Source organism: Pantherophis guttatus, chromosome 1 (assembly GCF_059756535.1).
Source record: "Pantherophis guttatus breed Tessera chromosome 1, ASM5975653v1, whole genome shotgun sequence".
In the NCBI taxonomy this organism is placed as follows: domain Eukaryota; kingdom Metazoa; phylum Chordata; class Lepidosauria; order Squamata; family Colubridae; genus Pantherophis; species Pantherophis guttatus.
This window is the reverse complement of record NC_142063.1, coordinates 167,326,804-167,345,513: the sequence shown is the minus strand read 5'-3', so window position 1 is coordinate 167,345,513 and position 18,710 is coordinate 167,326,804. Positions and strand designations below refer to the sequence as shown.

At 40.3% G+C, this 18,710-nt stretch overlaps 1 protein-coding gene across 4 annotated transcripts in view; it reads left to right on the top strand.

The window, feature by feature from the left end:
* The window catches only part of BOLL (boule RNA binding protein), a 50,894-nt gene that overhangs the window by 27,083 nt on the left and 5,101 nt on the right, over positions 1 to 18,710 (top strand). For all 4 annotated transcript variants that reach the window (XM_034430141.3, XM_034430111.3, XM_034430120.3 and 1 more), the window contains exons 7-10: positions 5,700 to 5,771; positions 6,403 to 6,450; positions 15,279 to 15,407; positions 17,518 to 17,616. In XM_034430141.3, coding sequence (XP_034286032.1) covers positions 5,700 to 5,771; positions 6,403 to 6,450; positions 15,279 to 15,407; positions 17,518 to 17,616 — 348 coding nt within the window. The remainder of the gene's footprint in view (positions 1 to 5,699; positions 5,772 to 6,402; positions 6,451 to 15,278; positions 15,408 to 17,517; positions 17,617 to 18,710) is intronic.

The window sequence follows — 18,710 nt, the reverse complement described above, 5'->3', positions numbered from 1 at the left end:
AGACAGCCGTGAATCCAGGAGGACACCCAAGTTGTGAGCCCTTTCCGTGGGGGCCAATGCTTCGCCCCCAATAGTCAGTGATGGCACCAGCTGACTATATCGGGACATCAGAAACCACAGCCACTTGGTCTTGGATGGGTTGAGCCTGAGCCTGTTTCTCCCCATCCCGATCCGTACGGCCTCCAGGCACCGGGACATCACTTCAAGGGCATCGTTGGGGTGGTCTGGGGTGGAGATGTACAGCTGGGTGTCATCAGCGTACTGATGGTACTCCACCCCGAAACCACGGATGATCTCGCCCAGCGGCTTCACATAAATTTTGAACAAAAGGGGCGAGAGGACCGATCCTTGTGGCACCCCACATATAAGGGGCCTCGGGGTCGACCTCTGTCCCCCTGTCAACACAGACTGCGACCGGTCGGAGAGAAAGGAGGAGAACCACCGTAATACAGTGCCTCCCAACCCCAACTCTTCCAACCGGTGCAGCATGATACCATGGTCGATGGTATCAAAAGCCGCTGAGAGATCTAATAGGACCAGGACAGAGGAACAACCTCTGTCCCGAGCCCTCCAAAGATCATCCACCAACGCGACCAATGCCGTTTCCGTGCTGTACCCAGGCCTGAAACCCGACTGGAACGAATCTAGATACATCGTTTCATCCAGGTACTGGGGAAACTGTCGTGCAACCACACTCTCAACAACCTTCGCCACAAAGCGAAGGTTGGAGACTGGATCTTGCTGGGTCCAGGGAAGGCTTCTTGAGGAGAGGTCTCACCACCGCCTCTTTCAAGGCGGCAGGAAAGACACCCTCGCCCAATGAAGCATTTATAATCCCCTGGAGCCAGCCTTGCGTCAACTCCCGGGAAGCCAGCACTAACCAGGAGGGGCACAGTTCCAACAAACATGTGGTCGCATTCAGTCTACCCAGAATCCTGTCCACGTCCTCAGGGGTCACAGAATCAAACTCATCCCAGATAACATTCTCAGGACCTGCCTCCGTCATCCCCGCTGGATCTACCCAGTCGGAGTCCAGATCTTCCCGAATCTGAGTGATTTTGTCATACAGATACTGAACAAAATCCTCGGCTCTTCCCTCCAAGGGGTCCTCCCTCGCTTCCTGGTGGACCAGGGAGCGGGTCACCCTAAACAGGGCGGCCGGGCGGTTATCTGATGACGCAATAAGAGCAGCAAGATAAGTGCATTTCGCTGCTTTTATCGCCACTAGGTAATTCTTAATATGAGATCTTACCAATGTCCGGTCAGATTCAGTACGACTGGCCCTCCAACTACTCTCTAGGCGTCTTTTCCGGCGCTTCATCTCCCTCAGCTCCTCAGTAAACCAAGGAGCCAGTTGAGATCGGCGCCAGGTCAGAGGCCGCAAAGGCACGACTCGATCCAGAGCTCCAGCGGCCGCCCTATCCCAGGCGGCCACTAGGTCTCCAGTCGAGGCGTGAGCCAGAACCTCAGGGATTGGCCCAAGCTCCATCTGGAACCTATCAGGTTCCATCAGGCGCCTGGGGCGGTACCATCTTATCGGTTCCGCCTCCCTGCGGCGGGGTGCAGCGGTTCGAAGGTCAAGGCGAAGGAGAGAGTGATCTGACCATGACAAGGGCTCGATGACTATGTCCCCTATCTCGAGATCACTCAGCCACTGTCCAGAGACAAAAATCAAGTCCAGTGTGTTTCCCCCCATGTGCGTAGGGCCATGAATTAGCTGGGTCAGATCCATAGCCGTCATGGAAGACATGAACTCCCGAGCCACCTCAGACGTCTCACCCACGGACGGCAGGTTGAAATCCCCCATGACCATAAGTCTGAGGGTATCAACCGCCACCGCGGCAATAACGTTGAGTAGCTCGGGCAGGGCTGCTGCCACGTGGCAGGGAGCCAGGTACGTGATCAGCAAACCCCTCTGAACCCCATGACCCCACTTCACAAGGAGGGTCTCACAACCGGCCGTCTGAGGAACAGTGGCCTCCCTCGGCCTAAGGCCTTCTCTAATAATAACCGCTACTCCCCCGCCCCTCCCTTGTGACCTCGGCTGATGGAATGCCTGGAAGCCTGGTGGGCACATTTCTACCAGAGGGACCCCTCCCTCCGGGCCCAACCAGGTCTCCGTAATACCCGCCAGGTCCGCTCCCCCCTCCTGAACCAGATCATATCATCCTTTGTATGCATATTTTCCATCTCCAAGCTGTATAAACTTAAATGCTTAGTGGATATAAGTAGATCAGGTGATGTGTATTTGTGTAATGAGGGAGGGTGTGGCCTAAGGAGATCACCCTATATCAAGGTGTGCATAATTATTAGGCAACTTCTTTTCCTCAGGCAAAATGGGCTAATAAAGAGATTTAACTGACTCTGAAAAGTCAAAAATTGTAAAACGTCTTTCACAGGGATGCAGCACTCTTGAAATTGCTAAGATATTGGGGCGTGATTCGAGAACCATCAAATGTTTAATTGCAAATAGTCAACAGGTCACTGCTATTGGTCTGTATTGGTCACTGAATTTTTTTTGAACTGTCAGAAATGTTTATTTGTAAATTTTGAGTTGTTTGTTTATTATTCTCACTTTAACAGATGAAAATAAATGAGATGGGAAAATTTTCAGTTTTCATTTAGCCTCATAATAATTCTGTAGAGTAATAGTTGCCCAATAATTGTGTGCACATAGATATTCTCCTAAAAAAGCCATAACCTCACTTTTATTTTCTTAAATATTCAAGTTTGAGGTTTCATTTTGGATTGACCGAGAGCACTGTAGTTGTTCAATAATAAAATTAATCCTCCAAAATACAGTTTACCTAATAATTGTGCACATAGTGTGGATTGAACTCTTTGGTCTCAATTCTAAATGTTATGTATGGAAGAAATCAACTGCCCAATATCATCCCAACAGTGAAGCTTGGTGGTGTTTTTCAGCAGCAGGGACTGGGAAACTGGTCAGGGTTGAGGGAAAGCTGAATGAAGCAAAGTACAGGGATATCCTCAATAAAAACCTGTTCCACAGCGCTCAGGATCTCAATCTGCACCGAAGGTTCACTTTCCAATATGACAGTGATCCTAAGCACACAGCCAAGACAATGCAGGAGTGACTTAGGGACAACTCTGAATGTCCTAAAGTGGCCCAGCCAGAGCCCTTACTTGAACCCTATTGACCATCTCTGGAGGGACCTGAAAATGGCTGTCCACCGACAGTCGCCAACCAACCTGACGGAGCTTGAGAATATTTGCAAGGAAGAATGGCAGTAAATCCCCCAATCTAGGTGTGCAACACTTGTTGCGTGATACCCAGAAAGACTCTAGGCTGTGATTACTGCCAAAGATGCTTCAACAAAGTATTAAAGAATGAAGGGTCTGAATACTTATGCCAATGTGATATTTCAGTTTTTTCTTTTTAATAAATTTGCAGACATTTCTAAAATTTTGTTTTCACTTTATCATTATTGGATACCGAGTGTAGAATGAGAAATGAGAAATGAATTTCAACCACTGTAGAATCAGCCTGCAGCATAATAAAATTGACAAAAGTGAAGGGGATCTGAATACTTTAGGAATGCACTGTATTTCTAAGTAACATTGAAAATATGAGTATATATTTGAGCAAAATACTTTTTCAAATACTTTTTACTAAGAATTATAAATAAAAAATAAAAATCAATACAAAATATAAATAGAAAAGTATAAGGGAAAAAGTGAGGGGTGTGAAAAGGAAAAAAAAAAAGAAAATAGAAAATAAGTACTGTATTTTTTGCACTATAAGATGCTCCAGACCATAAGATGCAGCTAGCTTTTGGGGAGGAAAACAAGAAAAAAAAATCTGCCTCTTGCCTCCCAGCAATTTGCCTCCTTGCAGCAAACAGCAAACACAGCCTGGTCAGCTTCAGCACAGCCTGCTTTAGCATGAGCAGCTGATTGGCAGTTGGATCAGCCTCCTGGAATACCGCCAATCAAATGTTCCAGGCGGCAGGAATTGCCACTGCCTCCGCGCCCCCCATTTTTGGCCTCCGCGCAGCCTGTTTTCAGCCTCCGTGTGTCCCTTTTTCAGCCCGTTCCAGGTAGTGGGGATCATCACTGCCGCCTATCGCCACCAAATGGGGATTGCCGCTGCCTGGAACGGGCCCGAAAATGGGGCACGCGGAGGAAAAAAATGGAGCGTGCGGGGGTAGTGATGGACGGCAGCAATAACAGCAGTCTGGAACAGCTGATCGGTGGTATTCCAGGAGACTGATCCAACCACCAATCAGCTGCTTGTGCTAAATCAGGCTGTGCTGCAGCTGACCCTGCTGTTTGCTGCAAGGAGGCAAATTGTTGGGAGGCAGAAACCGAAGGGTGGGGGCCGGCAGGTAGGCGGGTTTCAGCAACATTCGCTCTATAAGATGCATAGACATTTCCACCCACTTTTGGGCGGGTGGGAAGTGCGTCTTACAGACCAAAAAATATAGTAACTTTCCTGTTCATCCTAGCAGATAAAAACAATTTTAGTAGCGCTTCACTATCTCAAAATATAATCTCTCTTCTACCCATACCATATCTCAAATAAAGAAAACAAAGTCCAAATTCTAGGTCAATCAATCTTTTGTCACCAAAAGTCCAGTAAAGGGAAACAGATATAGCTATTTTTAACAATGATCAAATAAGCCAATCTTGCAAACCTTTTCTAAGTTTTTAAAATTATACTTTAACTCCTTCAAAAAAGTCCTAGAGTTAGTTTGCCCTATCATCTGTGCTTCAAAGTGAAAATTCTTCAGAACTTAACAGATTTTTTTTGTATCAATAAGTAAAGTATCCCTTTGTCACTTCTAAAAAAAGTCTTTCCTAATCTTAGTAGAATTCTTTTATATATCCAGAAGAAAAAATCCAAATCAGTTTCCTGTTTAACATCTGTTTATCTCCTTTAGGGAATAAGTCATCAGATCCATTTCCATTACATTTAAATTTCCCTTCAAATTAGTTTCATAGACATTATGCTTTGTCAATTTTATCAAACATTTCATCCATTCTGTCGAAAAACCTATGTAGAGATATTCCAAAGCCTACAATTTCTTTCCATTTTCTTTATCCTCTGGCTCTTGTCCGACCTTCAAGGTTTCCTTATCATTAAAAAAAAAATCAAAGCAATCTCCATTTTCCCATCAGAAAATATCTTCTAAATAATTCAAAACTATAATTCCAAGTCCTCTAGCCCCTTAATTATTAATTTTCCAAAATCTATCTAGTATCCTTAAAACTTTTAAAGTCAAATTTACACCATCATCTTTTAAGGGGGTGAAAACTCAGCCGATGAATACAATAAGACCTTGCTGATCTGAAGGGTTTTACTCTCTAATATGCAAACAATTTTAAAAAACCAAGGGATTAAGATATAAGACTCGGTCAAATGTGATTTCTATAAAGTCTGGTTTATGAGTGTGAGCTTGATGTAATCCTGAATCCCCGCCAGACCACTCATAACCGAAAAAACTGCAATTTCATGATCTACACATGAGTAGATGATACAGAGTCATGTCAATGATCACCACAAATCTCTCCCTTGTTCCAGAGAGATTTTGCCAGCTCGGATCTAGCATTGATTTCCCTTGCAAAAGCTGTCTTGCTAACCAGCCAAAACTAGAAAGACATTGACTCACCATGTGCCTACAGGTAATCTCCATCTCAGCAAAATACTAATTGATGTTCTTCTCTTCTTTTTAAAGTCACGTTCAATTTCTAGTTCTCCTGTGATGCTAGCTCAGCCAATTTATCAACAACCAACATATCACTATCAGGTAACAATTAAAGATTGCATTTGTTCAATATGATTGTAAATAAGGGAAATCATTAATTACACTTCTTTTTGTTTATGTAACAAAAACACTGAAAAATTATCAATATATTCCATTTGGATTTTATTGATTAATAATAGTTTAGTTTTTTATTAATTGTAATGGTTTCAATGTTTATTTTATTTAAAGTTTGTATAGACAGTCTTTGACTTACGACCATAATTGGGCCTGGAACTTTCATTGCTAAGCAAGACAATCCTTAAGTAAATTGCACCCGATTTTATGACCATTTTTGCCATGGTTATTAAGTGAATTACATCATTAATCCAGCTTCCCTCATTAACTTTGCTTGTCAGAAGCCAGCTAGGAAATAGTGATCGTATGGTCTTGGAATGCTGCAACTATTATAAATATATGCCAGTTGCCTAGTGTCCGAATCATGATCGCATGACTGGGGATGCTGCAATGGTTGTGTAATGACCAGTTGTAAGTCAGTTTTTTCAGCATCTCCATTACATTGAATGGTCATTAAACATATGGTCATTAGTCAAGACTACCTGTATATACAGTATACATTGCTTTATAATTTTGATTAGACACAGTATTAATAAAAAATTGTTTTTATCTATCCTAGGCTCCTGCACAGTGCCTTCCTGGACAATGGCAGTGGAGTATTCCCCAGGTAAACTGGAATATTTTTCTTTCTTTCTTTTTTTTTTAAACCTTTATTAACATTTAAAATCCAAAAATTGGATTTAACTTAAATCCAAGTTAAAATACCTCTATGACAAAAATACATCCGTAATAATTATACAATTCAACGTCTTTCTGACAGTACGTAATTCTCAACTTTCTTCATCTATTCCCAAATATTCCTACTTAATCAACATATTTAAACACATCTTATTTTATTCTATACATTCCTTATTTTTAATTTCTATCCATTGATACCAATTTGCCCAAGTTAAGTAGTATTCCGAGTCTTCCTTATTATTTAATTCTAAAGTAAGTTTGTCCATTTCTGCACATTCGAAAGTTTTCCAGATTATTGCATAGTCTGTTGGTATAGTGGACATTTTCCAGGCTTGCGCAAGTACAATTCTAGTTGCTGTAGTTATATGAATGAGTAAATATTTTATCCTTTTAGGGTAATTTCCTTTAATAATCCCCAGAAGAAACAGTTCAGGTTTAAATTCTGTTTTATAGCGTGTAATTTCTTTTAGCCATTTTTGTATTTTAATCCAAAATTTTTAAACTTCTGGGCAAAGCCACCATACATGGAAGTAGGTACCTTGTACTTGGTTGCATTTCCAGCAATTAGGTTTTAGGTTGGGGTACATTTTTGCAAGTCTTGTTGGGGCTAAATGCCACCTATAGAACATTTTATACTGGTTTTCTTTATATGTGGCAGATTTTGTTAATGTATAGTTTTTTCCGCAAATTTTTCCCATTCTTCTAGCTCAATGTTGTGCCCAATATTTTTTGCCCATGCTATCATTGATCCCTTTACAATTTCTTCTTCGATTATTCCCTGTTCCTTTAATTCTTAGTTAGATTTTAATCTTCCTCCATTGTCCAAAATTTCATTATATTTTACCATTTTACCAATATCTAACGTGTTGGGGTAGATCATTGCCTCCATAGTGGATAACCAGCCTTGTATTTTGAGATAATGTTTCTTCCTAATTCCCTCCCAAGTCTGTATCAGTGAATCTTGAAGTGTATGTCTATAGAAGTACGAATGTGAATGTTTCTTATTTCTGGTGTTCCATATGAAGGCATGCCACCCCATCTGGAGATTATGTCCTTCCAGTGTTAAAATTCTTCTATTCTTTAAATTAATCCATTCCCTAACCCAAACCAAACTCGCTGCTTTGTAATAAGTTTCCCATGCAGGAGTCCAAAGCCACATCTGCTTCTTCTATCTTGAAGTGAGATTAATTTTATCCTCGCCTTTTTTCCAGGCCCTTACGAACTTCATAATCGTTTTGTTTAATTCTTTAAAGAAATTCTTATCTAATTTTATCGGAATCATTTGAAATAAATAGAGTAGTTTTTGGAAAATATTCATTTTAATTGTTGCAATTTTCCCTAATAGTGACAACTGTAATTTCCCCCATCTTTCTAAGTCTTTCCCTATTTGTTGTATTAATTTTGTATAATTATCCTTTTTTAATGCTGAACATCTTGCTTTTAACTAAATACCTAAATATTTCACTATTTTTACGGTTTGGAGTTCCATTCTTTCCTCGAGTTCTTCTTTTTGTTTTTCCGTTAAATTCTTAACTAACATTTTAGTTTTTTCTTTGTTAATTTTAAGGCCTGGGGGCACACACACACACCCCCAATATTTTTCTATCTCTTGCAGTACTATTGGTCCAGATTCCAATGGGTCTTCTATAACAAATACCATATCATCTGCAAATGCTTGCACTTTAAATTCTTCCTGTTTAATTTTGGTTCCTTTTATTTCCGTTTTCTGTCTAATTCTCTGTAATAATATCTCAAGGGTCAGGATAAAGAGCAGAGGTGACAGAGGATAACCCTGTCTAAGTCCTTTCGTTATCTTAAATGAATTTGTAGTCTCCCCATTTATTATTACCCCTGCCTTTTGCATGGAATAGATCGATTCAATCGTCTTTTCAAATTTCTGTCCGAATTTTATGGCTTTAATTTGTCGAATCATAAATTCCCAATTTACATTATCGAAGGCTTTATGCGCATCCAGGAACATCCATCTTTCTGGATGCGCCTCGTAATATTCCAATATATTAATTACTATTCTGGTATTATTTCTAATTTGTCTCTTAGGAAGAAATCCATTTTGATCTGGGTATATCTTATCATTTAGTATTTTTTTTATCCGTTCCGCCATAATGTTCATAAATATTTTGTAATCCGAATTTAAGAGTGAGATTGGTCTATAATTCTTGATTTGTTTATTGTCTGTGCCTTCTTTAGGGATCAAGGTAATATATGCCTCCTTCCATGATTCTGGTGACTTTGCTTCCCTCAGGGCTTCATTACATACTTCCAATAATAATTCTACCGAATCTCCTAAGTGTTTATAAATTTCACCTGGCAACCCATCTGGTCCTGGGGTCTTGTTACTTTTTTGTTTTTGAATTGCTTCTTTAATTTCTAATAATGTTATCTCCTTATTCAATGTTTCCCTTTCTTCTTCCATCAATGAAAACCCAATCCCTTCCTTCAAGAACCGTATTTTTCGGACTATAAGACGCACCAGAGTATAAGATGCACCTTAATTTTGGGGGAGGAAAACAAGAAAAAAAAATTCTGCCTCTGCCTACCAGCATCAGGATCACCGGCGTCCTCACTTCCATTTCGATTTTGACAATGAGTAGCACAGATCTTTTTATCAGTTTAAAACAAATCCTATGGACTGGGTAGGGTGGGGTGGGGGATGATTTTCATGGGGGCAGTAATCTCAGGAAGTTAAGGAGAAGTCTGCTGCTATAGGGAGTGGGGATCTCCAGTCCTCACACAAGTTATGAAGGCAGCCATTAGAACTGCTGGAGCTGCTCCCAGGCAGATCGTGGAGAACTCGGAGCTCTCGGTGGCTAAAGGGGAAGAAGAAAACTCTGGGCATGTTGAGAACACACACACTCTTGTTGCTAGAAGAAGGGGAGAAGGGCTGCTTCTCCTGCAGTCTCTCCCACCCCCCCGTCCTTGCGCCTTATGCCTACACTCCTCCCTCCTCAGCCACCTTCTCCTCCCAAACGGTCTTCATGCCCAGAGGGACTCCAGCCGCAGTCGAGGTTGGTTCTCCCCCCCTTGCTCTCTTAAACTGAACTGCACTGAACAGCTGGGGGGGCAGTGTGAAGGAGAAATGTCTCAGCTCCCGACAGCCACTTGGCATTTTGACCACCCGAAACGGATCAGCGGCAGCTGCTGCTCTCTCCCAGGATCATTTATCAACGAGTCAGAAAAGCAGTGCAGTTCAGTTTAAGAAAGAAAGGGGAGGGGGGAACCAACTTCAACCTTCTTCCAGCAACAGGAGAGTGTGCTTTCTCAATGTGCCCAGAGTTTCCTTCTTCCCCTTTAGCCAGAAGGAGGAGGGTGCGCGGCTCTGCAAATTGCATTGGAGAATCAGGGAGGGAAATGCCGGAAAATGCAATGCATGGAGGCAATGCTCTTGCAAAGCAGGTGCTTCTGCGTGGAGAGGCGTAAGGCAAGGTGCTCGCCGCCCAGCCTGCCCCTTCTCCAGACTACCCAGGCTGAGGGTGGTCAGCTTCTGCTCCTGGCCCGGGAGCAGGATCTGGCCAGGAGGGAAGAGAAAGTGAGACTGCAGAAGAGGAGGAGGAGGGTGCGCGGCTTTGTGAATTGCTTCAGGGAATTGGGGAGGGAAAAGAGCATTGCTTCCATCCATCGCGTTTTCCGGCGTTTTCCTCCCCATTTCTCTGAAGCAATTCACAAAGCCACGCACCCTCCTCCTCCTTTCTGCAGTCTCACTTTCTCTTCTCTCCTGGCCATATCCGTCTCCCAGGCCAGGAGCAGAAGCAGACCACCCTCAGCCTGGGTTGTCTGGAGAAGGGGCAGGGTGGGCGGCGAGCACCTTGCCTTACGCCTCTCCACGCAGAAGCACCCACTTCGCAAGAGCATAGCCTCCATGGATCGCGTTTTCTGGCGTTTTCCTCCCCGATTCCCCAATGCAATTCACACAGCTGCACGCCCTCATGAAAATGCTGCGGCGGCAGTTTTCAGCCTGTTCCAAGCAGCACCCCCTAACTATTTCCACCACCTATCTCCCAGAGTGCAGAGACCGAAAATGCGATGCTCATTTTTGGCCATGTGAGGATCCCCACCACCTGAAACCACCGGAAAATGCAACGCACGGAGGCCGACAACCTCCCAAGGGTGGGGGCCAGCAGGTGGGTGGGGCTACATTCAGAGTATTAAGACGCACCCAGATTTTCACCCCCTTTTTGGGGGTAAAAATGTGCATCTTATACTCCGAAAAATATGGTAATCACTTATTTTCCCCTGTTCTGTCCCTTCCTATCTATAAAGCCTCTCAAAGAAGTCTTGTGTGATTTCTTTTTTCTTCTCCATATTACTTTCCACAATTCCATTTTCATCCTGTAGTTGGTGTATTATTCTTTTTTCTCTCTCCTTTTTAATTGATAAGCTAGCCACCTCCCTGGCTTGTTTGCATGTTCAAAATAATTTAGTTTTGCAAGTTTTAAGTTTCTTGCCATTTCTTTTTGGTCCAAAATATTCAGTTTATGCTTGACTAAATTTTGTTTTTAATTTGTTCATCCCCCGGGTCTATTTGTAGTTGATTTTCTAATTTCTTAATTTCCTCGGACAAAATGTTATGTTCTCTCCACTTATCTTTATTTCTTTTTGCACTATATGCTATTGTAATCCCCCTTAAATATGCTTTCATAGTGTCTCAGAGATTTTGTAAAGAGGTGTGGTGTTTTTTGTTGTCTCTAAAAAATAATTCCAATTCTTTCAGGATCTTTTGAATATATTCTTTTTCTTTTAGAATTTGTGGATTCAATGTCCATCTGCTTTTCTTTCTTTTTTGCCCTTTCCAAATTATTTTGAGGGGATTATGATCAGCCCAGGTGTTTGGCATAATCTCTACCGTTTCAACATCTTTTAACTAGATCTCCATATATCCAGGCCATATCGATTCTCAACCAGGATCTATGAGGGTTGGAATAGAAAGTAAATTTTGTTTCTTCTGGGTTACGAAATTTTCAGATGTCTAATAGATTTAATTCTTCTGCCATTTCAAAAAAAAACTTTGGGTAAGATGTTCCTTTTTATTTTTGTTTTTTGGTTATTTGCATAATCTTTTTTTTAAATCGGCCAAATCTATTTAATTATTTTAATTTTTAATCATTGTTGTGTCTTGTGTTTTTAAATTGGCTGTACACCGCCCTGAATCCTTCGGGAGAAGGGCGGTATAGAAATAAAATTATTATTATTATTATTATTATTATTATTATTATTATTATTATTATTATTATTATTATTATTATTATTATTTCCACTATTGCATTATAATCACCAATCAAACAAACATTGTCATTCCCTATCTCTATTATTTTATCATACACTTTTTTATAAAAGTCTGCTTGGTTCTTATTGGGCGCATATATCACCACTAGCAAAATATTTTTTTGACCCATTACTATTTCGATTATCAACATTCTATCTCTTGTGTCTGTATATATTTGTTTAGCTATTATCCCCTCTTTAATGTTGGAATATTTTTCAATCTCCTTCCCACATTTTACTATTCTGTTTGACTCTCCATATGAAATTCTTAAAGAACAAAAATACGGTAGTTTTTCTCTGTTCTTTTGATAAAAATTATAGTATATGAGAAGCAGGATTGAAAGTAAAGACATAGGGTTATTAGTACCGTTTTTGATTGAGTAATCACTAAGTATAGTTTGTTGAAATGGTTACAAACAGGATTTTGATGTAACATGTTGAAAATGCCACATAGTTTTCTGATTATTCCTGGCAACTGACTGTAAGAATTAAGGTTGATAACGTGCTAAGTTCCTCAGTCACCCTCTTCTCAGTGAATCTCAAACAGATAAATTCACATGTTATATTGAGAAAGATTGCATCATTTCAAGAGTTTTTTAAAATAATGCTATTAATAAATGTACCAAAGAATGTAAGGATATGGATCATGTTTTGAATCAAACCATTTGAATTTAGGAATGTTTCAAGGTCAAATAGTGTTCTGTCATTAGAATCCAGCTATTTTGACCTCAAAGCTTTTCCCAAATAATTGAAAGACATTTGATTTGTGTGAGAAACAGTGCATTGTTTATTATTGTTTGATGCAATTTAGCTGTCACTAACCATATGTCGTAGTTTGGATTGCTTTTCAATTGCTTATAATATTTTGGAAGATAGAAAATGGACTACTTGTATGGAGAAGAAAGTCTAAAAATAGAACATTTTTAAGTAAGCTATTCAAACTAAGAGCTAGTTACATACATGCATGCACATATTTTTTCAGAATATACCAATTTTAAAGAAAATCTGCAATCTTTATTAAATAATAGCTCAACAGGATTTTTAAAAAGATTTTATAACAATTGCCTTCCGCCTTGAAAGAGGCGGTGGTGAGGCCCCTCCTCAAGAAGACTTCTCTGGATCCGGCTGTTTTGGTGAATTACCGTCCAGTCTCCAACCTTCGCTTTGTGTCAAAGGTTGTTGAGAGTGTGGTTGCGTGACAACTTCCCCAGCACCTGGATGACGCTGTCTATCTAGACTTGTTCCAGTCCGGTTTCAGGCCTGGGTACAGCACGGAAACGGCATTGGTTGCATTGGTTGATGATCTCTGGAGGGCTCGGGACAGGGGTTGTTCCTCTGTCCTGGTCCTATTAAACCTCTCAACGGCTTTTGATACCATCAACCATGGTATCATGCTGCGCCGGTTGGAGGGGTTGGGGGCACTGTATTACGGTGGTTCTCCTCCTTTCTCTCTGACTGGTTGCAGTTTGTGTTGGCAGGGGGACAGAGGTCGTCCTTGAGGTGCCTTATGTGTGGGGTGCCGCAGGGGTCGGTCCTCTCGCCCCTTCTGTTCAACACTGGGTGAGATCATCCGTGGTTTTGGGGTGCAGTTCCATCAGTATGCTGATGACACTCAGCTGTACATCTCCACCCCAGACCACCCCAATGATGCCCTTGAAGTGATGTCCCGGTGCCTGGAGGCCGTGCGGGTCTGGATGGGGAGAAACAGACTCCGACTCAACCCCTCCAAGACTGAGTGGCTGTGGCTCCCGGCGTCCCGATATAGCTAGCTGGTGCCATCGCTGGCTATTGGGGGCGAGTCATTGGCCCCCACAGAGAGGGTTCGCAACTTGGGTGTCCTCCTGGACACACGGCTGTCTTTAGAAGAGCATAGGACAGCCGGGGCTTTTTATCAGGTTCGCCTGATTCGCCAGTTGCGTCCCTTTCTGGATCGGGACTCCCTGCGCACGGCCACTCATGCCCTCCTCACTTCCCGACTGGACTACTGCAATGCTCTCTACATGGGGCTCCCCTTGAAGAGCATCCGGAGGCTCCAGCTGGTCCAAAATGCAGCCACGCGGGTGATTATGGGAGTCGCGGGGCGCTCCCATGTAACACCTGTCCTGCGTGAGCTGCATTGGCTTCCAGTGGTCTTCCGGGTGCGATTCAAGGTGTTGATTAACATCTTTAAAGCACTCCATGGCTTAGGACCTGGGTACTTACGGGACCCCCTTCTGCTACTGACAGCCTCACACCGGCAAGTATGCTCCCACAGGGTGGGGCTCCTCGGGGTGCCGTCGGTCAGACAATGTTGACTGGTGACACCCGCCCCGGGGGAGAGCCCTCTCAGTGAGGGCTCCTGCCCTCTGGAACGAGCTGCCCCCGGAGGTACGGAGGATCCCGGACTTGCGCACCTTCCGCCATGCCCTGAAGACTTTGTTATTCCAGCAAGCCGGGCTAGCCTAATTTTAACGGTTTTAAATTTTAAATTGGATTTTAATGGGATGTTTTAATTGTGAGCCAAAGTATTTAAACTGGTTTTAAATTGTTTTTAACTTTTATATTTATGTATTTGATCCTGGCTGTTCACCGCCCTGAGTCCTTCGGGAGAAAGGCAGTATATAAATATAATTAATTAATTAAATAAATAAATAAATTACTACAAATTACTAAAGCACTGTCTTGATGGAATTTCAAGTATTCTGAAATAACTTAAGGCACATAGTTGTTATAAATAGATTTAATTCACAGCTCAAACTATGTGCCTTTCCCATTCACTGTACATGCATGCCCTAGTAAACTCATTTTTCTGTTGCAATCCATGTCATTGCCTTCACCTTGTTTTCAGCTGAAAAGCTTGATAGATTTAAAGTCTTTAAATATAATGTTAGTGTAGCTTGTTTGCCAACTGAGTTATGAACAGATAGTGGGGAAAGGCTCTATACTTATTTGAAATTAAGGCATATTAAAATATGCATACTGGAGGACTTCGAAAGAAAATCAGCTTTATGTGTCTTGCTTGGTTTGTGACTTGCTCAGAGAGCAGTTGCCATAGACTCATGCTAGAAAGCAGGATTCCATAACAGGGATACAATGATAAGAAATTGCTGAATGAATAATGGGGTTCATCTTCTAACATTTTTGTTGATTTGCTGCATAGGTCAGAGTAACCCATGCTATAAATTGAACTTTTGTATGGGGTAGTCAGAGGACAAAACATTGAAGTAGCCAGGAAAACAAACAAACAAAATGTTCTATATGTTTTTAACCACATTGAGATATATTGTAAATCTTTTAAACTAAATCTGCTTTTATTGGCTGATGACCTTCATTGGCATAACTGGATAATAGGGCTTTTTCAGTTTTGTGGAGACATTTTATTTATGTATATATAAAATGTAGTCAAAGTAATAATGAACTTTACATTAATTTCCTGATATCGTTGAATTACCAGTATATGGTTTAAGTATCCACAGTATTTTGTCTTATTGCTTTTAGTCACCTGCTTCTCCTACTTCATTCTTTTACCTTCATCCTTCTGAAATTACTTATCAACCATTGGAAATTGCACAAGATGGTGGATGTGTCCCTCCTCCTCTTTCCCTAATGGAAGCTGCAGTTCCAGAGGTATTTATATTCGGTAAAGCATTTGTATCTGCTCTGTTCAATCTATGATTTTTAGATTATTTTTTCCACAGAAAATTCAACTTTAAAATAGGAGAATTTCTTTGATTAATTGAGAATACATCAAAGGGGTTTGGGAGGCAGGAAAAGGTGCATTTTAAATTCAAGATCGTCTACCTTCTGGTAAATATAAACACTTATTTCAAGTTAGATAATGGGTTTTCCACCAGGGGGCAGGATTAGCTTTATTATGGATTTGTGCCCTTCTGTAGCCTTTTCTTAAAATGAACAACTAGTATTCATCAGTACCAAATAAAGTAAAAAAAAAAAAAGAAGCAGTATTTGTTAAAAGTATCATTAGTTCCTTGTTTGGGGGAGGGGTAAGTGGGCAAATCACACAGATTTTGTTTCTCAGTTTATTGATTGCAGTCTCTGTCTTGAAGAATTTGGAGGGAGCTGTTTAGAATTTATCTTTTGTCAGTATAGGACATTGTGTTTTTTGTATTACCACTTCTCAATTTAATTTTTATTACTCCAGATCACCAACAGTCTATAAACTAGCTTTTATTTTAGAGAATTCAACACATTTTGAAAGCTTTTATACATCCATTCTTGTTATTGGGAAGCCTATTATAATTACATAGGGATGTGGAATCTGCAAATTATCAACCAGTGTCTCCCTCAATGAAATACTATTCATTAGGGTTTGTTTGTACTTTGGTTTTTATATTTGTTTGTGAGGGTAGACTATATGACAAGGTGAGCCCAGGCTTTCTTCTGGGCAAGGAGAAAGTGTCAAGGTTATCTACTTGAGCTCTGGAAGATAACTGCTCACATGCAAATCTGTAGGATCTAGAGAGAACCTCTCTACTTGCTAGTAGAGAGCTTGGAGCTGAGGAAGAAAATATGCTCACAGCTTCAAATGAAACCTGCCTAAAGGACACTCAGTTTGCAATATCAGGACTCAACCTTAGCAAAAAATTATCAAAAAATTATCAGCAAATATTATTAAATAATGATTATAAAATATTTACAATGATTTTAGCTGAAAGGTTGAAAACTTTCCTGCAAGATTTTATACATGAAGATTGGTGTTGCTTTTTTGCCTAAAAGACAATAAAGAGATAATATTAGAAATATTTTTAATATTTCAGAATTTTTGCAACATCATAATAAAAAATAATCCACATTGATCTTTTTGGATGCATGTCTTTGTTGACTAGGATTGCTGATTTAAAACTGCATTTTGCAGGCAGTGATTTGATTTGACTGAAAGAGTGGGTATAGCTGAGAAGTAAAAAAATGTTACAAAAAGAAGTATATAACCTGAGATTCAGGTGGCATGGCTTTTTATGGTACAACAAAGTAAAAATTATTGTAGATTTTAAAAATCATCATGTGAGAAGTACCATTTTAAGCATTTGGAATAAATAAAAGCCCATCTTGTATGTATTGGTCTCAGCACAAGAAACATTATAAGAAATAGTGGACAAAGAAAAATGGTTAAAATACCAAAATGTGTTAGTACGGGAACATGGAAAACTTAAAGATGAAGTCAAGAGAACAATTGACTGCAGAGGGATTTGTTTATGTCTCAACCTTACCTTCCCCCCCCCCCAAGAATGCTTCTAGGTGTTGTTTATAAAAGCCCACAGGCTTTTGTAGAAAATAAAGGTGGGTGATTACACCAGAGTTTTGCAAGTATTTTCTTCCCTTCAAAAAAATGGTAGAGATAAACCAGGGCTGCTGGATAGAATGCAGAAAATTTTTACTTTCTAATAAGAGTGACAAGGCAGCTCTCACCAAATAGGCAAGCTTTCCTGTCCCCATACATTTATTACAAATTTATCGATACCTAAAGAACATTTTCATAGAATTCCAAATGTGCTTGCCAGTCCAAAAGACTAACCCACATTGCATAATGATGATGATAAAATTAAAAAGTATATAAATTTGGAGGGCAGAATATTAAGACTAGAATCAGTGAAGTTGACTTGCAGCTTAGTAGAATGTGAAAAAGGGTTTAAACTGAAAATCCAGTTTTGGTTGTTGTTCATATACTGAAGATATATTTAATTCTAAAAAGAAGTTGAAATATTTGTTTGCCTATCAGCCATATACTGATCATGGAGTGCAAGCAGCATATCACCAAGTTTATGCTCCAAGTGCCATAGCCATGCCAGCCCCTGTGATGCAACCGGAGACTATTAAAGTAAGGCTTCTAATTTTTTTGTATCAGTTAACGTGTTTTAGAAATCAGGAAAAACTCAAGTTGGAAAGATTATTGCAAAAAAAAGGGGAGGAATATAATACCTTCTTATCCAAACAAAAAATTGGTTGGGTTTTGATCTGGATTTAATAAATGGAAAGCTCTTGCTATTTAGGAATGGTTTGATTCCTTCGGGTTTCCTACTAGTAAAAGAGAAGCATTTTTCCATTATCTGCTTCGTACCCTCCAGGCATATCTATCTAAAGTTTTCCCATATAGTTTAGAAATTCCAAGTTTTGGGAATATAGTGTAACAACATAATGACATTTTTGAACCTTAACCTCTTTCCAAGAACCTAGCAATATATTTTAATTTCCTTTCTCTTTTGTTTCTGCTATTCAAAGCAAGTTTTCAGAGAATGCAGGTTGCTATTGGGAATCCACAAAAAATTATACCTTTATTGTCACATAATATTTGCTTTTTCTTTGACCCTTTGAAAGACTGGCTATGTGATACAGAAAAATTATACTATATCTTCTGCCTCCTGAAGCAATGTATAAAACTCTCACAATGATATCAGCCTGATATTTTAAACAAGATTTCTGTGCTCTGATTCTTGAGTTTCTGTGCAAGTATACTTCATATACAGGACAGCACTCTATTGATACTGATCCTTTTAAATAACTTGTACCATTCCTGTGTGCTGTGCACTAGTTACAAGTATTATCATATCAAATTTCACATATATATTGTCACATCATATTTCTCCTGAGCTATAATCTCTCTTTAATTCTATATCCTCTGGGCATTGATGTAGAAAACGGAGGTTTTGAGTGGCACCACCTAGTGTTTCAGTTTTCTGTGAAATTCAGAGTCCCAGGCAAAATTTTGTCCTCTTGCTTCTCCCTTTGCATTCTGCTTTATTGACCACAGTTCTTGGCTGAGTATATGGTTCTGGGCCTTCATCACCCTTTTTTTTTTTAGTTTAATGCCATCCTGATGAGACTGGCAAGATATATGCCAAATATTTATTTTTCAGGCTTTGAAGATGTAGCCCACCTTTTCCCAAGTGTTCTTTCTGAAGGTGGAACAGGTTA